Here is a 22,023-nt window from a genome sequence, read left to right as displayed (position 1 = left end):
CTATAGACACAGGGAAGCTTTTAGTAATTCATTTAGAAATATTGAAGGATGAATTTTTACAGAATGAAGCCTTTACCTTTTAGCAGTGTGGAGGGAGTTCTAATTTCTTATCTGTACTATAAAGGAAGAAAATATCTCATTCCTCCTCACCGTAATGAAACACTCTTTTAAAGGGAATGAACCTCCTATCTATGAAACATTTTTTACTCATATTTACTGAATTCAGAGTTTAAGCTTTTGGGTAATTTATTGAAGGCTCTCTTTGCTGTCAAATTTTTGAGACTTCAACACAGATTTTTCCATATAAAAATGTGAGCTACATTTGCAGTTAAAATACTGTATTTTATAGAAGTTAAACATTTCTGTTTATTCAGAAAATCGAGCCCGGCTTGGGAGTCAGAGGTCATGGGTTTGAATCCCGGCTCTGCCACTTGTCAGCTGTGTGACTGTGGGCAAGTCACTTCTCTGGGCCTCATTTACCTCATCTGTAAAATGGAGATTAACTGTGAGTCTCACATGGGACAACCTGATTACCCTGTATCTACCCCAGCGCTTAGAACAGTGCTCCGCACGTAGTGAGTGCTTAACAAATACCAACATTATTTGAGAAGCAGTGTGGCTCAGTGGAAAGAGCCCGGGCTTGGGAGTCAGAGGTCATGGGTTCTAATGCTGGCTCCACCACTTGTCAGCTGTGTGACTTGGGGCAAGTCACTTCACTTCTCTGGGCCTCAGTTACCTCATCTGTAAAATGGGGGTGAAAGACTGTGAGCCCCATGAGGGACAACCTGATCACCTTGTATCCCCCCCAGCACATAGAACAGTGCTTTGCACATAGTAAGCACTTAACAAATACCAAAATTATTATTATTATTGTTATCATTATTATTATTGGTGATACTCCTTCCTGTCCATTTTACAATCGAGTATTTAAGTTTATTTCCCCCAAATTCTCCCTAAGTCTTTTTCAGAATCATAACATTTTTATAGCATATGGAAAAACTGACCTGTAAATGTCTGCTATTGGGTAGCCAGAGCACATCATGGTTTGGGAAACAACCAAGCATCATGAGGTTTTCTTTTTATCGTGCAATTAAAATTCAGTTTCATTTGACAGTTGTATACCAAAGGTTGAGCCCTGATTTTACATCTAAAGCCAGAGAAGCAGATCTATTTTTTATTTTGTTGTGAGAACAGCACATGATTCAAAAAGATTGTTTATGTTTGTTGTTATACCCTGCCTAAGTGATGGCTTGGCTATCCCCAATCCTTTATGACAGTAGACCCTGCTCTCCTTCTAAGGACCCAAGAGGGCTATAGTGTCCCCTCAGAAGCTGTGAAGCAGAAAACCATTTTACTTAAACCTCTCCTTTAGTCTCCACTCGAACTTGCCAGACACCTGTTCTGGCAAAACCACTTCCCAGGTATCTACTCTCTGTGGTGCCATAATCTCCCCAGCTCCACATCATGCTTCTTTGACATATCATGAAATGTAAAAAGGGCAAGCAGAACAGTGCTAATGACAGAATCCCCGTAGCAGCTATGATGATAGTAAAATCTTTGGCTCAACCCCGCCCCGGGCAGCACTGCACAGTTATCATCAATCAACAGTGGTATTTATTTAGTGCATACTATGTGCGGAGTACTGTGCTAAGCACTTGGGAGAGTACAGTACAACAGAGTTGGTATACACAGTCCCTGCCTACAACAGGCTTACATTGAGAGATGTACTCATCAGTTCAAGGATGCTCCAGAGCACCCTTTTGTTCTCCTTTAGGTTGAGGAGATGTGTACCTCCCACCATTCCCCTCAGTGTAAATTGGTGGAAGCAGCTTTTCCATCCGCCTAGAGGAAAACCCGTTGTCTTCCTCCTGCTCCTATGCAAGCCTGAGAAAATGACTTGTACTACAAAATGCTGCTGCTCTAGGCTGTCATATGAAAGCCCAAAATGAAAGGACTGGTCTCCGTGGGAAGAGCCCGGTCTTAGGAGTCAGAGGTCATGTGTTCGAATCCCGGCTCCGCCACTTGTCAGCTGTGTGACTTGGGGCAAGTCACTTCACTTCTCTGGGCCTCAGTTCTGTCATCTGTAAAATGGGGATTAAGACTGTGAGCCCCACGTGGGACGACCTGATCACCTTGTATCCCCCCAGCGCTTAGAACAGTGCTTGGCACATAGTAAGCGCTTAACAAATTCCGTCATTATTAAATAGAAAAATGGAGAAGGGAAAATAAGCTCTGTGTTAATTATTTAAGAAGTGAAGAACAAACATAAGGGATATTATTATAGTAATGAGTTTTTGTGGACATTGCCTTAATCACTAAGAATAATATCATCATCTAAGCGGTTCAAATGTAAGCATTGACTCTCACCAAAGTAAAATGGTTTAAAGTATTATTACGTAGATTATTCTTTGATGATCCAACCCCAAAGGAGTGGCTCTGGAATAAAAATGCTGTCTACTGTCAATTATATGGCCCCGATTATCTCTCTTCTTCCAATTCTTATTTTTTTAGTTCTTGTCCATTTGCTACTTATTAATACTCTTATTTGAAAGTGGACACAAAAAATGAAAAAGGGTGGAACTCAAATTTACCATTTTTCTGCTGGTTAAAAACGAAGATGAAATTGCGACATTAACTGATCTGAGTTCTTAAAACTGTCAGGTAATTTCATTAGCCATCTAAGGGGAAGAAGAGCTGGGGCCAGGGCTGCCCCAAGGGTAGGGTAAGTAGAGGCAGTTGCCTTGGATTTCACATAGCAGAGGGCCCAACCCTTTCCAGCAAGGGGCAGACCTGTTCAGTGCAGGATCACGCCAACCTCTGGGTCCAGGGTTCTGACATGGTGGAGGAGTGTTTAAGTTTGATATTACTGCATCAACAATTAATCCACTCTCAACAGCCCCTGGCTGACTGCACAGCATCCATTACTTGGCCCAAGTACACTCTTCCCCCACAACCACCCTCCACCTTGAAAGGCTGAGTTTAGCAATACCATTTTCAAATGTTTAATCTTTGGCTCAACTTTGGTTCTATAAATATAATTTATTTTCAAGTGAGATTGTTTCCCAGGAGTGGGGTATACTGTAGAGGCTTTGAAGTACTCATGCTTATGTAGTCTCTGGTAAAGCAAATTTTTCTAAACAGGATTGGTATTTTATTATGCTTAAACCTCAGGAGTGGTTAAACAGCTTAATTTGAAATTAGATGTAAGTACTCCTTGTATAAATACCATGAATGACCTGTTTGCTCATCTGATTTCCCTCTAAAAAAAGATTCAAAGATGAATTCAGTTATATTGAACATACCAGGTTCCTTCAACAACTTTAAGTTTGGACACTTAAGGCATCCGGAGAATATCTTGGAACACAATGCAAGACTCTTTTAATATACAGAACACTGAGTTGAGGCCGGAAGGAAAACTTTCCTCTCATTCTCCCTTCCTTTGGAATGCTAATTCTCTAGCTTTTGCTAAAAGCAACTTTCTGGACATGGTTAACCTGCCCAGTTACAACTTGATTTGTCCAAGGTCATACAACAGATAACTGGCAGAGCCAGGATTAGAACCAGCTCCTTCTGACTTCCAGGCCTGTACTCTATCCACTAGGCCATGCTGCTGCTCTAAGCAGCGTTGCTTTTCTAAGCTGTGTGTCTGTGATACATTTTTAGTTTCTGTAAAGAATGTCATGTAGTTTTCTGGTAAAATAGTAATGAAGTGCAGTGCTGTTTGTTTGCTTCCATAGGTGTTGTACATCCTGGATTATCAAAACTTTTAGAATGTAGCAAAATATAATACCATTGCTTTCCAACCTTGGATAATGGGGTAAAGTTGGTGAAACTTAGAACTGGTTTTAAAGTTTATGGAAACTGTGTGTTTGAATTAGCTCTAAACTGTGCAGAATAAAGTGAAAAACAGGGTTTAGTGTTCTTTAAAAAAAGAGTTCTTCTCTGGCAGATTAAGAACATGCCATCCCTAATGTAATATGATTTCTAAACCTACTGAAGGCATACTGCTGGGCATCATGTCAAACTTCCACACAGGTCTGTCAAATAACTTATTCTCTTACCTTATTGTTTTCATTAATAGGCAAGCGGTCAAACCCTAAAAATTAAAAAACTGAGTATCAAAGGGAAAAAAAGTAATGAACAAAAGAGAGGCAGAAAGCTCTCTCTGACCGGAGAAACTGAAGATGAAGATTCTGCGACCACAAGTAGCTCTATAAAGAGAGGAAGTAAAGACCCCAAAAAGAGAAAAATGGAAGAAAATATTCCAGTCACCCTCATAAAACAAGAGAGCTTCAGTCCTCTTAAGAAACCTAAAAGAGATGACTCTAAGGACCTGGCTCTCTGCAGGTGATGTTCCTATTCGAGCAGGCAATGTATTCCTGCCCTTGTAAAATGTTTGAGTGCTGTAGCTTTTTTTTTTTAAAAAAAAAAGTGCTAAAAATTCAAATAACTTGGTCAAAGTAAATTGTTTTCCTTTATTGTTTTTTGAAACAACTGAATTTGAATTGTTGAAAGTTTGTAGAGCAAAGCTGAAATGTGAGGTTGGAAATTAAAGATAATCTGAATAAAGTTTAGTAAAAACTTAATTTGTGTTCATTTACAACACTGTTTTATTCAGCATGATCCTGACTGAAATGGAAACTCATGAAGATGCATGGCCTTTCCTCCTTCCTGTAAACTTGAAACTCGTTCCTGGGTACAAGAAGGTTATTAAGAAACCTATGGATTTTTCTACCATTAGAGAAAAATTGAGTAGTGGACAGTAAGTAAACTTCCTCTTATCATGGAACTTCCTTTGTACTAAAATATCACAAATCACAAATTGCAGGAGGGAAATTTGATTAAAACTTCTACATAAAATCAGATGTATCACCCAAATAGACAGCTGTTTTTGTAGTCCTGTGAACTTGTGACAGAGGTATGGTCAGTCAAATTTGCTTTTTCTGAGGTGTCCCTATTTTGTGAGGGTAGGATATCAGGAAGAACCTTCTCCCATGTTCCAAGGCATGTCTTTTTTGGTTTTCAGCCTTTTGCCCCATATTCTAAGCCCCAGAACACAGCCCCTACCTGTTCATTTGAGAAGTGTTGAGTGAGCCCTATAAAGCAGCAGATATAGCTGCCCTTCTCTCCTCTACATGGGATGAGTTCCAGCAGGTAAATCCCTGTTCTTGGGACTTTTTTTTGGTGTTCACACTACTTAAATGAATCATTTGGAGAAAAAAGATGTAGGTTTGGAATTAGAGATTCTTTTTGGTCAGGAATTACCAGCAAACCCAGAGAAATTGTCACTGGCCTTTTCTGTGTAAAGGATTTCTGTGCCTCTCCCAGATCGTGAGCCAGAGGTGACTTTGGTGGTCCCTTACTTTTTTTTGCCTTCCCAGGACAAAAACATTCTTCATCCAGCATTGGACAGAGAAGCTGGAATTTTATAGCTCCTGACTGTAGATAGAAAACACTCCTTCCTTTAGGAGGCTCAGTGATTCCGACAGAGCTGTGGAATTTGATCATTACTGCTCCTTCCTATTATACTACCTAACAAATACATGATGAGTAGACCTGAGAGAACTAGATATTAAGGTCATTTGGAGCCACTAAAGCTCCTGTTCCAAAAGTAGGGGTGTAGTTTATATTGGTTTTCCTGCTAACACCAAGCTTTGGTTGTTCCTTGACGATACACTTGAACTGTAAACACGCTTTTCCTGATTTTCATATGCCATTTTATCTTTGGGTTTTTATGTTTTAAAAGAATCATTCTATTTGTTTCTTCCAGGTACCCTAACCTTGAAACCTTTGCTCTAGATGTCAGGCTTGTTTTTGACAACTGTGAAACCTTTAATGAAGATGATTCTGACATAGGCAGGGCTGGCCACAACATGAGGAAATATTTTGAAAAAAAATGGACAGACATTTTCAGAGTGAGCTGAAGTTTCAGAACTCCTTTCCCTTACTCCCCTCCCACCCCCATTAAACGAGGACAAATGAGACCAGCAATGTGAACTGTTATTTACGTAAAAGTGCAAAGGCGCACACATAATTAATGACTGTTTTTTTTTCCTTTAAAACGTATCGCAGAAGAGTGATACTAATTCTAAAGGCTTCACTCCTACAGCAACCATGGCCCTTGGTTATTGGTTTGTGTGTTTTGTCAACTGATTTAGGTAGAACAGGGAAGCACACCCAAAGAATTTTCAAAGAAAGGGGTGTTCTAGTGCAATAGCAATGAAATATATCAAACCGCACTGAATATTCAACCACCAGAGCTCTACTTGGGGAATGGTTCTCCTTTCCCTCTCAATAAATATCTATTTTTCATTTTTTTACTTTGTAGTTTATTTTTTAGTGAATGTATTTAATTTTATGAATTATTTATGATTAAACCGCATCCAGAATCTTCGTTTTCTGTGAAAAGGAAGAATTAGAAAATTGCTTTAAATCTTGAAAATACAACAAGGAATGTTTTAAAATATAAAACAAAGCCAAGTAAAACTGTTTACACTGATGTGCTATAAAAGCACTAAAAATTAAACTTTACTGTAGAGTTACAAGTACATTTATATATATGTTGCTGCATCACTTGTGTAGTTAAATTGTATTTCAGGACCGTGAAGAAAATTGAGACATATGTATATACTGTTCATTATTGTTTATATTAAGTCTTGTTTTAAATATGTATGATGTGTACATATTGTTTGCAGACATTATTGTTTATGCCTTAGAAGGATTGTAGCATTTTATTTTAGTCTTAAGGTAATTATAGATATGCAGCTTGTACAGTAATTATCCTCTACCAACACTGTGGAGTCTCCTTAATCTTGGTAGTGCCTGCCTTTAAAACAGGGTGTAGGGGATATTAGTTTTCCATTTTTTCTATTTTGTTATATAATTTCAAGCCACCAGGGCCTCAAATTCAAGTATATAATCATTTGTATCCATGTGGAATAAAATTGTGACAATTTCCTACGCACACAGTATTTTTTCATAGAAACATTTCCCTCCATTTGCCTTGCCACAGAAATAAATTTAAAAAAGACATTTGTAACCACTGTGTTTTATCTACTGTGTGTTGTGGTGGCCTGTTGGAGGCAGGTAGATCAGAATTTTTTTTGTACCTATGTAAGAGTACTTGAAGTTTTATTTAAAACAAAATGTTGTGGAAAAGTTAGCATTCTTTTTTTTTTAGGAGTGTTATTTTTCACTAGTATGTGTGGCACGGATACAATAAAAAACAGTTTTACAAATCAGTTTTTCTCATTTTTTGAATCTGAGGAAGAATCAAACTTTCAAAATTAATAACACTTCTTAAATTGAACATTTTTATTCACAGCCACATAAGAAGCCTAATTAGCTTTGATTTAATATAATAGTATAAATTTGACCATGAAACAGTACAGACTGTTATTTCAGTTTGTTTCAACAACCAAATGGGGGGAGGAAAAACAATGTTTTTAAGAGAAACTGCTCTGGAATAGCACTGTCATGTGGAAATTGCAGCAGTTCTTTAATGGTGAACCAAGTCTTGAATGAATGCTGGCGTGCTTATATTGTTATTATGCCAGTTTCCAGTAACATTACAGTAACACATTAAAGGCTATCCTTAAAACAAAAAAATGGATGAACAACTAAAGAGTGAGTAAAACAAAATGATGGTGATGCCTCAACAGCCCATTAAGAAGTTGTTAATTGCTCTGAGTTTGAACTTGGTTGATGTGTCTGGTTAGAATTTAGAGAGTTTTATCTTGTTCTTGTTCATACAATACTTTCAGTCAATGAATCAATCAGTCAGTGGTATTTATTGAGCACTTACTGTGTGCAGAGCACTGTACTATTTTCTTGGGGGAGTAAAGCATAACAGAATTGATAGACACATCCTCAGTCCACAAGGAGCTGACAAGTCCAGAGGGAATTGTTTACCAGATTTCAGAACCTGTATACCTTATGATAGGCTAGCACAACTTAAGTAGGAAAGATTTGTTCAAAATGTACGAGGCATTCCCACCTTAAAAGGAATAAATGAGAAGAGAGAGGAGGGAATGCATTTCAGCAGTCTGTATTCACAGAGGTGCCCTCCATCACTATTGTCATTTTGAGTGTTTACTGTGTGCCGAGTCCTGGAATAGGCAATTGAGAGATAGAGAAATGGGGTATAAGATGCAGTCCTTGCCCTTCAGTTTGCAATCTAATGTCCGACGTTCAGTTCGGGAAATCCGCCCATTTTAGTAGGGAAGGATGGGATTCTAAATTAAGTCAACAGTGGCCCTCTGCACTTACATACATTCTCAACTTGTTAACTTACATCTGCATGTTTTATCCTTCCTTCTGCCATCAACAATTGTAGCATTGATTGTTTTTCCTCTATTTGTAAATGACTTGTAAAATATTTCAGGATGGAGGTTGTATTATACTCAGTTACACTTTCCCAAGCACTTAGTACAGTGCTCTGGCCATAATAGGCACAAAATATTATTGATTGATTGGAACGGGGGTCTGTGTTTGAATAGATCGGAAGGTCCATTTGTGGCAGGAGATAAACTAGGCAGTTCTACACATGGGAGATTGTCAAAAAGGTCACCACTAGAGCAGCATGCCTTTCTCGACTGCTGTTTGAGAAAGAAGCAGTGAGAGGACTGTGCTTCACAACCCTACCCTCCCTGCAACACCCACACGCGCACACACAGGAATACCTGTGAGGATGAGTTCTTGCCACCACAGCTATTTCTTGACTTTGACATATTCCATCACTGTTCTGTTGCTGTCATGACTTTAAAACTGCCTGGCCAAAAAAAAAAAAAAAATCACTTGGCTCAACGTCTATCTCAGTTTCAGGCATTGGTGGAAGGATTGCAGGTCCAGGTGGGTAATTAATGATTCAGTTAATAGAATCATTAAGAGCTAGGCATTTTGCAGGCGATAAAGGCATCGGCTACAGAACTCACCTTATAGCTCGGCAAATTCTAGTGTGTTCCGGTGATGCCTGTTTTATCCATAGGGCTTTTTTGGTTCTTTTTAATCCACTGCCTCCTTGGAGGATAAGGTGACAAATTGAGGAAGCATGGCGAGTTACCTCACCTGCTAAATGTGCAGAAATTCTGGACTATTTCTACCACCATTGGCCTTAATCACAGTCTATCCTTATGGAAATAGGACAATCTCTCAGGAGGACTGGCTGAACTGACTTGAGTACATTTTGAGATTCAGGTACAAATAGCTTTTATGTTTTTACTATTAAGCATCACACCACAAAATATGGATAGCGATAGAAGTCGTCATTATCATCACGCATGTCAGCCACTTTAAATTTGATTTTGATGAAGCCACTAGTAACTTCAATGCAAAGAAGAGAAGCCCTTAGACAAGGGAATTTAGCTTGAATATCAAATTATCTTCTACGTAATAGGATTTTTCTGTGAAATAGAGACATCTGTCTTATGAAATTTAGCTATAGAAGTGCCACCGGCCAACTGAATGAGCTTTCTATAGCATTATTTCTAAAGTGCCCAAGATAATAAAAGTGGTGTTGAGGGGTATAAGCACATTTTTACTCTTCAGAAATGTTATCAATATAATTCCCCCTCTAAAGTAGAACTTAGTCAAATAATAATATTTGAAAGTGTAATAGTACGGGAGGAAAACTCATAAGATGTACAAGGTCATTATATAGGAGACAAAGCTTCCAAACAGAAAAAGAAGAGTTTTCCAGATAAATGTGAAATTTCAAAATATTGATATTCCATCAGTCCTCAGAGAATCTAATGTTAATAGCAAAACTAACCCATGATGAGGGAACCATATGATTACAAACACTTAAGTACTTGAGAACCCTTCTGGAATCTAATGACCACTTATTGGGAAGAAGAAACGATGAACTATTAGATCCAAACAAAATGCCCCCCAAAGATGGTAATTTCAAATCTGTGAGGGTGAGGCAAAGAGTTGGAAATGAGGCCAACAATGGGGACACTTAGCAGATTTCTAAACTGAGCCTGAATAGTCATCAAGTAATTGCTGCCCTATAATGATTATCAACTAGTAAGTCATTTGTCAGCAAAGGAATTCAGTAACCACCCTTAAGCCTAGTATTGCATTGCAGCCACCAGAAACAAAGTTCAACTCAGATGTACTACCTTCAGCAGTGCTAAAAGAAACAGAATGATGAAAATCGTGCCTCAGTAGGTCATCCAGGTTCCAGGAGAAAGTTTTATTTCCCCAGTCACCCTTGGAGTAGCCAGGAAAGGACCTCAGCATTCCTTGTCCCCAGAAAGAGATGAAGGATCCATTTGTCACATTTGACTCAATTGCCACAAACAATTAAAAAAGAAATTCTGGCCCATGGCTGCCATGTGAAAATTGCAGTAAGTCTCCCCCAGTCATGACAAACTGTACATCTGGGAATGTTATTCTCCTGGATGGGTTGCTTATGCATAAGGGGACCAAATGCAAGTGCTAGGTGAAGGGGGAGAGAGAGGGAAGGAAGGGAAAGGAGGAGACATGAGGCAAGGTGGAGTGGGGAAATGCAGGGAGGAGGAGGAAATAGAATTTACAACAGGTACCCCAGGCCAGCATGGTTTCTGCTCTATTGTGGGAAGATAAAGAGAAAAACACAACTAAGTGTGTCCTCCCCAACCACTTCCTGGGGCCCAGATCTTGATCTTGCTCCTGTTCCAGGCTGGAGGGTATTGGCAAAGGAACGTTTCTGGGGCTACCCCCCCTCCAAACCCTGGAGAACAGTCTGAGCCGTGGCAGGAAAGGGGTGGCCGTGATTCTTTCTCTTCCTCTGCCAGATGAGAAGACAACCAGCAGCTACAAGAGATGCAGCTAAGCCAGGCAGACTGCCTGTACTCTAGGGCTCACACAACTTCACAGTGGGCCTGGGTGAAGCAGGTACCAAACCCTACCTCACCTCTAAATGCTTTCTTTCAATAGTCATCATCGTTCCATTTAAACTCAGTTGCCATCAAGTCCCTTGGATTCTCTTTTCTTTGCCAGGATCTAGTTACTAGGAAAGATCCTGAAAAATCTGGGTTTAAAGAATGAACCACAGAATGACCATCGTCAAACGATCTTCAGTCCTTCTAACTCCATTTACACTGAAAGGTGAGTCATGGTATGCTGTGACCCCCGCCACCACCATGCAATGCCAACTGAAGGGGGACTAACTCCTCTGATCCCTTTTTCCGCCTCTTTCCCCTTTGGTTTAGAAAGAAAAATATTTTTTCTGGCTCAAACTCTGATTTTACTTTTGGCTGATAGGTGAAATCAAATGTGAATAGTCCTGCACTTTTTTCACAGAGTTCTAAAGTTTGGATTTTAACACTTCCACGTCTTTTTGCACTTCATCTACAGTCCTCATCTACCACTTACTTCCTTTTTTAAGACTTGCTCCTTCCTCTTCTGGATCTCATTCTATGCCATCCATCCATCTATATTTGTTTTGGCTGTTTATTAAGATTCTAGAGTACCATTCCTCTGGAGAGGAACCTTAAAACTAATGGTTCTTAATGAATTTCCAGGACTGAGATGACAGGACTGAGGATTTTCCAGGCCTAAATCCATTACACTTTATGTAGACTAGGCATGAAATCAACAGTAGGTACTGGAAAGCATGACCAGGTTCATATTCCTGTAATGCAAAATGCTATACAGCTGCGGGCAATGTTAACAGCTAAAGCTTTTTAATTTTTTGCTCTGCAGTACTGTAAGGTTAGAAGCAGTGGCTTAGTGGAAAGAACACAGGCCTGCCACTTGTCTGCTGGGTGACCTTGAGGAAGTCACTTCATTTCTCTGCACCTCAGTTCCCTCATCTGTAAAAGGTAGGACAGGGACTATGTTTAACCTGATTACCTTGTCTCTACCTCAGCACTCAGAACAGTGGTTGGCACATAGTAAGTGCTCAACAAATACTATTATCATCATTATTATTGTTACAAGACCATTCGCAAAGACTAGATGAAAATGATAATATCTCTCTGGGGTATTTCTTATTCTCCCCCTAGCGAACCTAGAACTCTTGACACTTACTTCATAGCAGCTGCAATCTGTGAGGTGTTTCTTCAGAGAATTGGCAGGAGGCTCTCTGGGGGGTCTGCATCTCTGGAATTCTCTGATCTTCGGAACTGGCAGCACCCAAATTTGCTAGCCTTGAGGACACTGGGCCTGCCTGTTAAGTAAGCAGAATGTGCCTATTGTTTGATTTTGGCATATCCAAGCAGAGAGACTGTAGTTTTAACTTGTTAGGCATTGTGGTATTTTTAAGTAGCTTAATGTACGGATGGATTTTGATCATTTTCAAACTAATGCCACCTGGGGCTACGTGGCCCAGAGCCAAGTCCTTCAAACTGTGAGTTGTCCCTCTGAGAAGGTTGGAGGCACTAAGGAGTCAGAGAGCGAGCTCCTCGCTTCCATCTCAGCTCTGTGATGCGGCAGCATCCGGCCATGGAGTAGTGGAAGATGGTGGTTGCTCAACCAGGGAAGACGAAGGAAAGCTGAGCAACTGGATTCTAAGTGACCTCTGCGTAGAGACTCTAACATATTCAGCCTACCAGTTTTGACGGAAAAGGGCAAAGAGCAGAAACTAGCTAAGCCACTAAGAATCACTGCTGGCTACGGTACCCTCCCCATTCACCCATCTGGTTCTTTTAAGAAATAATATTCTTTCCACACCTCTTAAGTGTTTCTTCACAGAACTGAACCAATAGAGGGTTGAAGGTGTTTATGCTTCATGTACTTTGGATATGGGGTTGTTCAAAAAATTTAACTTCTCGGTTGTCACAGTTCTTCTTTCAAGCTACACTCTTCTGTAGGTCTTTCTTGGTGTCTTTATGGACCTGCTTTCTCTAGGATTATGCATATTTCTTTACTTGAGGCCAGGGCTGTTCTTCTGTGTTTGCATTTAGACCTGTGTGCCATCCATGCTGTAGGTTCTAACATCTTTATTCCAGCAACCACTCACAGTGGCCAGTTAAACTGCATGATCCTCCCACTTCCTCCCCTGCAAATCCGTAACTGTTCCTTCTTGCAGTCAGCCCTGTCCTGTCTAGAGATGACAGCAGGAAATGGAGGGAGGAGGATTGGACTGTCTTTCCAAGAAAGAGCTATTGAGAGATTTCACTCTTCTCTAGACTTTTCCAGTAGTAGGATTTATTTAGTGCTTACTGAATGCACAGCACTGAGCACTGTAATGAAAGTTTTATCCTAAAGTGTGTCACTACAGAAAAATCCAGTAGCTGAGCTAACCCTTTAGTGAACTGGGGGAAGAAAAAATTTGACAATTATAGAGTAGTCTAATTTAACCTGTGATTTAACCCAGGTCAGAGACTGCAAGACTGGTCCCTCATTGAGAGCACTGGGATTAGATGATAATCTCAGAGTTTATTCAGTGGAGTGGCCACACCACTATACTGATCAGCTCATTTCTGGTCAGCTAATTTTAAATTCCTTGCTACAGTTTTCTTCTCATACAAATAGTATAGTTATGAACAATACTTTGAGAATATCAAATAAATGACCCAGTAAATGTACAAAGTAAATCACTGATTAATTTGGAAAAATCCTATTTTTTCTTTAACTTTGACTATTTACGGTTCAGCTCTGTACCACACATTTATTTGTTCATTAGTAGTCGGCCCTCGAGGAGCTAAAAATCTCATATGGGAGACAGGTAATTTAGTTACAAATTGTACACACGCAGTGGGAACAGATAATAATAACAATGATGGTATTTGTCAAGCGCTTACTATGTGCCAAGCACTAAGTGCTGGGGTAGATACAGGGTTATCAGGTTGTCCCATGTGGGGCTCAGTCTTAACCCCCATTTTACAGATGAGGTAACTGAGGCACAGATAAATTAAGTGATTTGCCCAAAGTCACACAGCTGACAAGTGGCAGAGTTGGGTTTAGAACCCACGACCTCTGACTCCCAAGCCTGTGCTCTTTCCACTAAGCCACGCTGCTTCTCTATGGAAAATACAATTAGTAAAAAAATGAGCAACAAAAAAGGACAAAAGAGTAAAAAATGATAGCATTGTGAGTGCTAAAGCAGCTGGTGAAATAACACGACTGAAGAGGTGAGGATTAGTTGGGGAATACCTCCTGGAGGAGGCAGCTTTTCTGGGGGGCTTAGAAGTCAGGGATAAATGTGATTTGGTGGATTTTGGCGGGGGTGGGGGAGAGATCCAGGCAGGAAGAAGGACCCAGGATTTACGGGTTGATGACAGGAGAATGGACAGCGAGGAATATTTAGGGGGTTAGCTCCAGGGGTACAAAGTACCCAGCGCTTAGGACAGTGCTTTGCACATAGTAAGCACTTAGCAAATACCATTATTATTATTATTATTTGAGTTGGGTGTGGTGGCAGAATAGTGGAGAATGAAGGGGAGGGAGCTGATTGTGAGCCTGTTGTGGACAGGGATTGTCTCTATTTGTTGCTGAACTGTACTTTCCAAACGCTTAGTACAGTGCTCTGCAATTGTATTTTCCAAACGCTTAGTACGGTGTTCTGCACCCACTAAGCGCTCAATAAATATGATTGACTGAATGAATTTCATTCATAGGGGATTACACTGATTACATTCATAGGGGAAGCAGCGTGGCTTAGTGGAAAGAGCCCAGGCTTGGGAGTCAGAGGTCGTGGGTTCTAATTCTGGCTCCACCACTTATCAGCTGTGTGACTTGGACAAGTCACTTCACTTCTCTGTGTCACAGTGAACCCGTTCTGCAAAATGGGGATGAAGAGGGTGAGCCCCACGTGGGACAACCGGATGACCTTGAATCTACCCACAGATTAGACTGGAAGCCTGTCATTGATGAGAAGCAGCGTGGCTCAGTGGAAAGAGCCTGGGCTTGGGAGTCAGAGGTCATGGGTTCTAATCCCGCCTCTGCCACTAGTCAGCTATGTGACTGTGGTCAAGTCACTTCACTTCTCTGAGCCTCAGTGACCTCCTCTGGAAAATGGGGATGAAGACTGGGAGCCTCATGTGGGACGACCTCATTCCCCTGTATCTCCCCCAGCGCTTAGAACAGTGCTCTGCACGTAGTAAGCGCTTAACAAATACCAACATTATTGACATTATTAGAAAAGCAGCGTGGCTCAGTGGAAAGTGCCCGGGCTTGGGAATCAGAGGTCATGGGTTTGAATCCCACCTCTGCCACTTGTCATCTCTGTGACTGTGGGCAAGTCACTTGACTTCTCTGGGCCTCAGTTCCCTCATCTGTAAAATGGGGATGAAGACTGGGAGCCTCATGTGGGATGACCTCATTCCCCTGTATCTCCCCCAGCGCTTAGAACAGTGCTCTGCACATAGTAAGCGCTTAAATACCAACATGATTATTCTCTGTGCCTCAGTGACCTCATCTGTAAAATGGGGATGAAGACTGGGAGCCCCACGGGGGACAACTTGATGCCCCTGTATCTCCCCCAGCGCTTAGCACAGTGCTCTGCATGAAGTAAGCGCTTAACAAATACCAACATGCTTATTCTCTGGGCCTCAGTGACCTCCTCTGTAAAATGGGGATGAAGACTGGGAGCCCCACGTGGGACCACCTGATGACCCTGTATGCCCCCCAGTGCTTAGAACAGTGCTCTGCACATAGTAAGCACTTAAATAACATTATTATTATTATAGTAAGCGCTTAACAAATACCAACATTATTATTATTATTATAGTAAGCGCTTAACAAATAGCAACATCATTTATTATTATAGTAAGCGCTTAACAAATACCAACATGCTTATTCTCTGGGCCTCAGTGACCTCCTCTGTAAAATGGGGATGAAGACTGGGAGCCCCACGTGGGACCACCTGATGCCCCTGGATCTCCCCCGGCGCTTAGCACAGGGCTCTGCACGAAATAAGCGCTTAACAAATACCAACATGCTTATTCTCTGGGCCTCAGTGACCTCCTCTGTAAAATGGGGATGAAGACTGGGAGCCCCACGTGGGACCACCTGATGACCCTGTATGCCCCCCAGTGCTTAGAACAGTGCTCTGCACATAGTAAGCACTTAAATAACATTATTATTATTATAGTAAGCGCTTAACAAATACCAACATTATTATTATTATTATAGTAAGCGCTTAACAAATAGCAACATTATTTATTATTATAGTAAGCGCTTAACAAATACCAACATGCTTATTCTCTGGGCCTCAGTGACCTCCTCTGTAAAATGGGGATGAAGACTGGGAGCCCCACGTGGGACCACCTGATGCCCCTGGATCTCCCCCGGCGCTTAGCACAGGGCTCTGCACGAAATAAGCGCTTAACAAATACCAACATGCTTATTCTCTGGGCCTCAGTGACCTCCTCTGTAAAACGGGGATGAAGACTGGGAGCCCCACGTGGGGCCACCTGATGCCCCTGGATCTCCCCCGGCGTTTAGCACAGTGCTCTGCACGAAGTAAGCGCTTAACAAATACCAACGTGATTAACATACCGTGAGCGAGCTGCGCCCTGCTCCTCTTGCACGGGCACGAGCAGGGACGGGCTCCGGAGGCCGCGCCTGCGCAGTGACGCCCCCCCCTCGAGGCGGGGGAGGGGGCGGGGGAGGAGGTTCGGGGCGCATGCGCACTTCTGGGGCCGCCCTCCCCCGTGCACGAGCTTTGCCCCGGGCGGTTGCCGGGTTACCTGAGGAGGGTCGCGGGAGCGCGCCGCGCCCGGTGCCCCGAAACACGCGGCGGGAGCGCGCCGCGCCCCGTTACTTCTCATTGAAGAGTATTTACTGAGCGCTGACTATGGGCAGAGCACCGGACTGAGCGTTGGGAATAGGCCGTCAACCGATGACTTGAGGTGGGTGGCGTGAGCGCGCCGGGTTACCTGAGGCGGGTCGCGGGAGCGCGCCGCGCCCGCTTACTTTGCAATAGTATTTATTGAGCGCTTACTATGGGCAGAGCACTGGACTGAGCGCTTGGAATAGACGGCGAGCGCGCCGCGTTACCGGAGGTGGGTCGCGGGAGCGCGCCCGGTGACCTAAAGCAGGCCGCGGGAGCGCGCCGCGCCCGGTTGCTTTCCCATTCGAGAGTATGTATTGAGCTCCTCCTATGGGCAGAGCACTGTACTGAGCGCTTGGAATAGACGGTGAACGCGCCGCGCCCATTATTTGAGGCGGGTGGCGGGAGCGCGCCCGGTTACTTGAGGCGGGTCGCGGGAGCGCGCCGCGCCCGCTTACTTTTCATTCAAGAATATTTACTGAGCGCTGACTATGGGCAGAGCACTGGACTAAACGCTTGGAATAGACGGTGAGCGCGCCGCATTAACAACAGTAACAATGTTAGTGTTTGTGAAGCGCTTACTATGTGCCGAGCACTGTTCTAAGCGCTGGGGGAGACCCAGGGGAATCAGGTGGTCCCACGTGGGGCTCCCCGTCTTCATCCCCATTTGACAGATGAGGGAACTGAGGCCCAGAGAAGTGAAGTGACTCGCCCACAGTCACCCAGATGACAAGGGGCAGAGCCGGGATAATAATGTTGGTATTTGTTAAGCGCTTACTATGTGCCGAGCACTGTTCTAAGCGCTGGGGTAGACATAGGGGAATCAGGTTGTCCCACGTGGGGCTCCCAGTCTTAATCCCCATTTTACAGATGGGGGAACTGAGGCACGGAGAAGTTAAGTGACTTGCCCACAGTCACACAGCCGACAAGTGGCAGAGCCGGGATTCGAACCCATGACCTCTGACTCCCAAGCCCGGGCTCTTGCCACTGAGCCACGTTGCTTCTCCAACGCATTACCTGAGGCGGGTCCCGTGAGCGCGCCGCGCCCGGTTGCTTTCGCATTCGAGAGTATTTATTGAGCTCCTCCTATGGGCAGAGCACTGTACTGAGCGCTTGGAATAGACGGTGAACGCGCCGCGCCCATTATTTGAGCTGGGGCGCGGGAGCGCGCCGGGTTACCGGAGGCAGGTCGCGGGAGCGCGCAGCGCCCAGTTACTTTTCATTCAAGAGTATTTATTGAGCTCCTCCTATGGGCAGAGCACTGTTCTAAGCGCTGGGGGAGATACGGGGTCCTCAGGTGGTCCCACGTGAAGCTCACAGTCTTAATCCCCATTTTACAGATAAGGGACCCCCGACTCCCAAGCCCGGGCTCTTTCCACTAAGCCGCGCCCAGTCTTGATGCCCATTTTCCAGATGAGGTCACCGAGGCCCCGAGAAATGAAGTGAGTCGCCCACCCGTCACACAGCGGACGAGTGGCAGAGCGGGGATTCGAACTCACCACCTCTGACTCCCAAGCCCGGGCTCTTTCCACTAAGCCGCGCCCAGTCTTGATGCCCATTTTCCAGATGAGGTCACCGAGGCCCCGAGAAATGAAGTGAGTCGCCCACCCGTCACACAGCGGACGAGTGGCAGAGCGGGGATTCGAACTCACCACCTCTGACTCCCAAGCCCGGGCTCTTTCCACTAAGCCGCGCCCAGTCTTGATGCCCATTTTCCAGATGAGGTCACCGAGGCCCCGAGAAATGAAGTGAGTCGCCCACCCGTCACACAGCGGACGAGTGGCAGAGCCGGGATTCGAACTCACCACCTCTGACTCCCAAGCCCGGGCTCTTTCCACTAAGCCGCCCCCAGTCTTGATGCCCATTTTCCAGATGAGGTCACCGAGGCCCCGAGAAATGAAGTGAGTCGCCCACCCGTCACACAGCGGACGAGTGGCAGAGCGGGGATTCGAACTCACCACCTCTGACTCCCAAGCCCGGGCTCTTTCCACTAAGCCGCGCCCAGTCTTGATGCCCATTTTCCAGATGAGGTCACCGAGGCCCCGAGAAATGAAGTGAGTCGCCCACCGTCACACAGCGGACGAGTGGCAGAGCCAGGATTCGAACTCATGACCTCTGACTCCCAAGCCCGGGCTCTTTCCACTGAGCCACGCTATGTGCAAAGCACTGTTCTAAGCGCTGGGGTAATAATAATAATAATAATAATGTTGGTATTTGTTAAGCGCTTACTATGTGCCAAGCACTGTTCTAAGCGCTGGGGGAGATCCAGGGGCATCAGGTTGTCCCACATGAGGCTCACAGTCTTAATCCCCATTTTACAGAGGAGGTAACTGAGACACAGATATAATGTTGGTATTTGTTAAGTGCTTACTATAATAATAATAATAATGTTGGTATTTAAGCGCTTATTATAATAATAATGTTGGTATTTGTTAAGCGCTTTCTATGCGCAGAGCACTGTTCTAAGCGCTGGGGGAGATCCAGGGGCATCAGGTGGTCCCACGTGGGGCTCACAGTCTTCATCCCCATTTTCCAGATGAGGTCACTGAGGCCCAGAGAATAATCATGTTGGTATTTGTTAAGCGCTTACTATAATAATAAAAAATGTTGGTATTTATTAAGCGCTTATAATAATAATAATGTTGGTATTTGTTAAGCACTTACTATAATAAGAATAATAATCATGTTGGTATTTAAGTGCTTACTGTGTGCAGAGCACTGTGCTAAGCACCGGGGGAGATCCAGGGTCATCAGGTGGTCCCACATGGGGCTCCCAGTCTTTATCCCCATTTTACAGATGAGGTCACTGAGGCCCAGAGAAGTTAAGTGCCTTGCCCAAAGTCACCCAGCTACGTGGCAGAGCTGAGATTAGAACTCACAACCTCTGACTCCCAAGCCCGTGCTCTTTGCGCTAAGCCGCGCCCAGACTTGATGCCCATTTTCCAGATGAGGTCACCGAGGCCCAGAGAGGTGAAGTGACTCGCCCACAGTCACCCGGCTGACCAGGGGCAGAGGCGGGATTCGAACGCATGACCTGGGACTCCCCAGCCCGGGCTCTTGCAGTGTGGCACAGTGGAAAGAGCCCGGGCTTTGGGGTCAGAGGTCATGAGTTCAAACCCCAGCCCTGCCCCTGGTCAGCCGGGTGACTGTGGGCAAGTCACTTCACCTCTCTGGGCCTCAGTGACCTCATCTGTAAAATGGGGATGAAGACGGGGAGCCCCTCGTGGGACAACCGGATTCCCCTGGGTCTCCCCCAGCGCTTAGAACAGTGCTCGGCACATAGTAAGCGCTTAACACCAACATGATTATTATAGGAAGCGCTCAATAAATCCTATTGAATGAATGAATGAATGAGCCCCGCTGCTTCTCTGCTTGAGGCGGGTGGCGGGAGCGCGCCGCGTGACCTGAGGCGGGTGGCGGGAGCGCGCGCGCGCGCTCACTTGGGGCGGGTCACGTGAGCGCGCCGCCGCCCGCCCCCCCCTCCCCGAGGAGGACCGACGGACGGAGGTAAGGAGGACGGACAGACAATCATTCATTCAATAGTAATAATAATAATGTTGGTATTTGTTAAGCGCTTACTCTGTGCAAAGCACTGTTTTAATAATAATAATGTTGGCATTTGTTAAGCGCTTACTCTGTGCAAAACACCGTTCTAATAATAATAATAATGTTGGTATTTGTTAAGCGCTTACTCTGTGCAAAGCACTGTTTTAATAATGTTGGTATTTGTTAAGCGCTTACTCTGTGCAAAGCACTGTTCTAATAATAATAATAATAATGTTGGTATTTGTTAAGCACTTACTCTGTGCAAAGCACTGTTTTAATAATAATAATGTTGGTATTTGTTAAGCGCTTACTATGTGCAAAACACTGTTCTAATAATAATAATAATAATGTTGGTATTTGTTAAGCACTTACTCTGTGCAAAGCACTGTTTTAATAATAATAATGTTGGTATTTGTTAAGCGCTTACTATTTGCAAAGCACCGTTCTAATAATAATAATAATGTTGGTATTTGTTAAGCGCTTACTCTGTGCAAAGCACTGTTTTAATAATAATAAAAGAGCGTGGGCTTCGGAATCAGAGGTCATGGGTTCGACTCCCGGCTCTGCCACTTGTCAGCTGTGGGACTGTGGGCAAGTCACTTAACTTCTCTGTGCCTCAGTTACCTCATTTGTAAAATGGGGAATATCTGTGAGCCTCACTTGGGACAAACTGATTACCCTATATCTGCCCCAGCGCTTAGAACAGTGCTCTGCGCATAGTAAGCGCTTAACAAATACCAACATTATTATTTGTTAAGTGTTTACTATTTGCAAAACACTGTTCTAATAATAATAATAATGTTGGTATTTGTTAAGCGCTTACTCTGTGCAAAGCACTGTTTTAATAATAATAATGTTGGTATTTGTTAAGCACTTACTATTTGCAAAACACTGTTCTAATAATAATAATAATGTTGGTATTTGTTAAGCGTTTACTCTGTGCAAAGCACTGTTTTAATAATAATAATGTTGGTATTTGTTAAGCGCTTACTATTTGCAAAACACTGTTCTAATAGTAATAATAATGTTGGTATTTGTTAAGCATTTACTCTGTGCAAAGCACTGTTTTAATAATAATGTTGGTATTTGTTAAGCGCTTACTATTTGCAAAACACCGTTCTAATAATAATAATAATAACGTTGGTATTTGTTAAGCACTTACTATATGCAAAGTAGTGTTCTAATAATAATAATAATGTGGGTATTTAAGCGCTTACTCTGTGCAAAGCACTGTTCTAATAATAATAATAATGTTGGTATTTGTTAAGCACTTTGTGCAAAACACTGTTCTAATAATAATAAAAATATTGGTATTTAAGTGCTTACTCTGTGCAAAGCAGTGTTCTAATAATAATGTTGGTATTTGTTAAGCGCTTACTATATGCAAAGCACTGTTCTAATAATAATGTTGGTATTTGTTAAGCGCTTACTCTGTGCAAAGCAGTGTTCTAATAATAATAATGTTGGGCATTATTGGGCAGGGTTGGTCTCTCTCTGGTGCCGAGTTGTACATTCCCAGCGCTTAAGACAGTGCTCTGCACATCGTAAGTGCTCAATAAATACGATGGAAGGAATGAATGAAATGGAAGGTAACAGGGTTGGGCTTGATTCCCCCTTAGCAGTGAGGGCCCAGCAACAAAGAGAGACAATCCCTGCCCACAACGGGCTCACAGTCTAGAAGCGGGGAGACAGGCATCATAACAAGAGAACAGGCATCAATAGCATCAATATAAATATAATTATAAGCATCCTTAATATAAATAGAATTACAAATA

The 22,023-nt window shown here is 43.3% G+C and overlaps 2 protein-coding genes and 1 long non-coding RNA gene across 14 annotated transcripts in view; 2 read left to right on the top strand and 1 right to left on the bottom strand.

The window, feature by feature from the left end:
* Positions 1–7,241, top strand: part of BAZ2B (bromodomain adjacent to zinc finger domain 2B) — a 211,816-nt gene extending 204,575 nt beyond the window's left edge. For all 8 annotated transcript variants that reach the window (XM_029072364.1, XM_029072361.1, XM_029072358.1 and 5 more), the window contains 3 exons: positions 4,082–4,347; positions 4,619–4,762; positions 5,771–7,241. In XM_029072364.1, coding sequence (XP_028928197.1) covers positions 4,082–4,347; positions 4,619–4,762; positions 5,771–5,924 — 564 coding nt within the window. In that variant the 3' untranslated portion in view covers positions 5,925–7,241. The remainder of the gene's footprint in view (positions 1–4,081; positions 4,348–4,618; positions 4,763–5,770) is intronic.
* Positions 6,306–16,523, bottom strand: LOC103171016. The gene is made up of 4 exons (XR_003762076.2): positions 16,429–16,523; positions 12,016–12,154; positions 8,682–8,770; positions 6,306–6,399 (listed from the first exon to the last, which is right to left on the bottom strand). It is a non-coding gene; the product is annotated as an uncharacterized LOC103171016 (long non-coding RNA).
* A 54-nt stretch (positions 16,524–16,577) lies between these two features.
* WDSUB1 (WD repeat, sterile alpha motif and U-box domain containing 1) overlaps positions 16,578–22,023 on the top strand; it is a 32,135-nt gene continuing 26,689 nt past the window's right edge. For 2 of the 5 annotated variants that reach the window (XM_029072373.2, XM_029072372.2), the window contains exon 1: positions 16,583–16,781. The gene's annotated coding sequence lies outside the window, so the exon portion shown is untranslated. Of the gene's footprint in view, positions 16,782–18,105; positions 18,145–22,023 lie in introns of those variants that run through there. The other 3 variants (XM_029072371.2, XM_029072370.2, XM_029072369.1) reach the window with 3 other exon arrangements.

This window comes from Ornithorhynchus anatinus, chromosome 9 (genome assembly GCF_004115215.2).
Source record: "Ornithorhynchus anatinus isolate Pmale09 chromosome 9, mOrnAna1.pri.v4, whole genome shotgun sequence".
Lineage (NCBI taxonomy): Eukaryota > Metazoa > Chordata > Mammalia > Monotremata > Ornithorhynchidae > Ornithorhynchus > Ornithorhynchus anatinus.
Note: the sequence above shows the minus strand (reverse complement) of the source record. Positions and strands in the feature narration are given on the sequence as shown.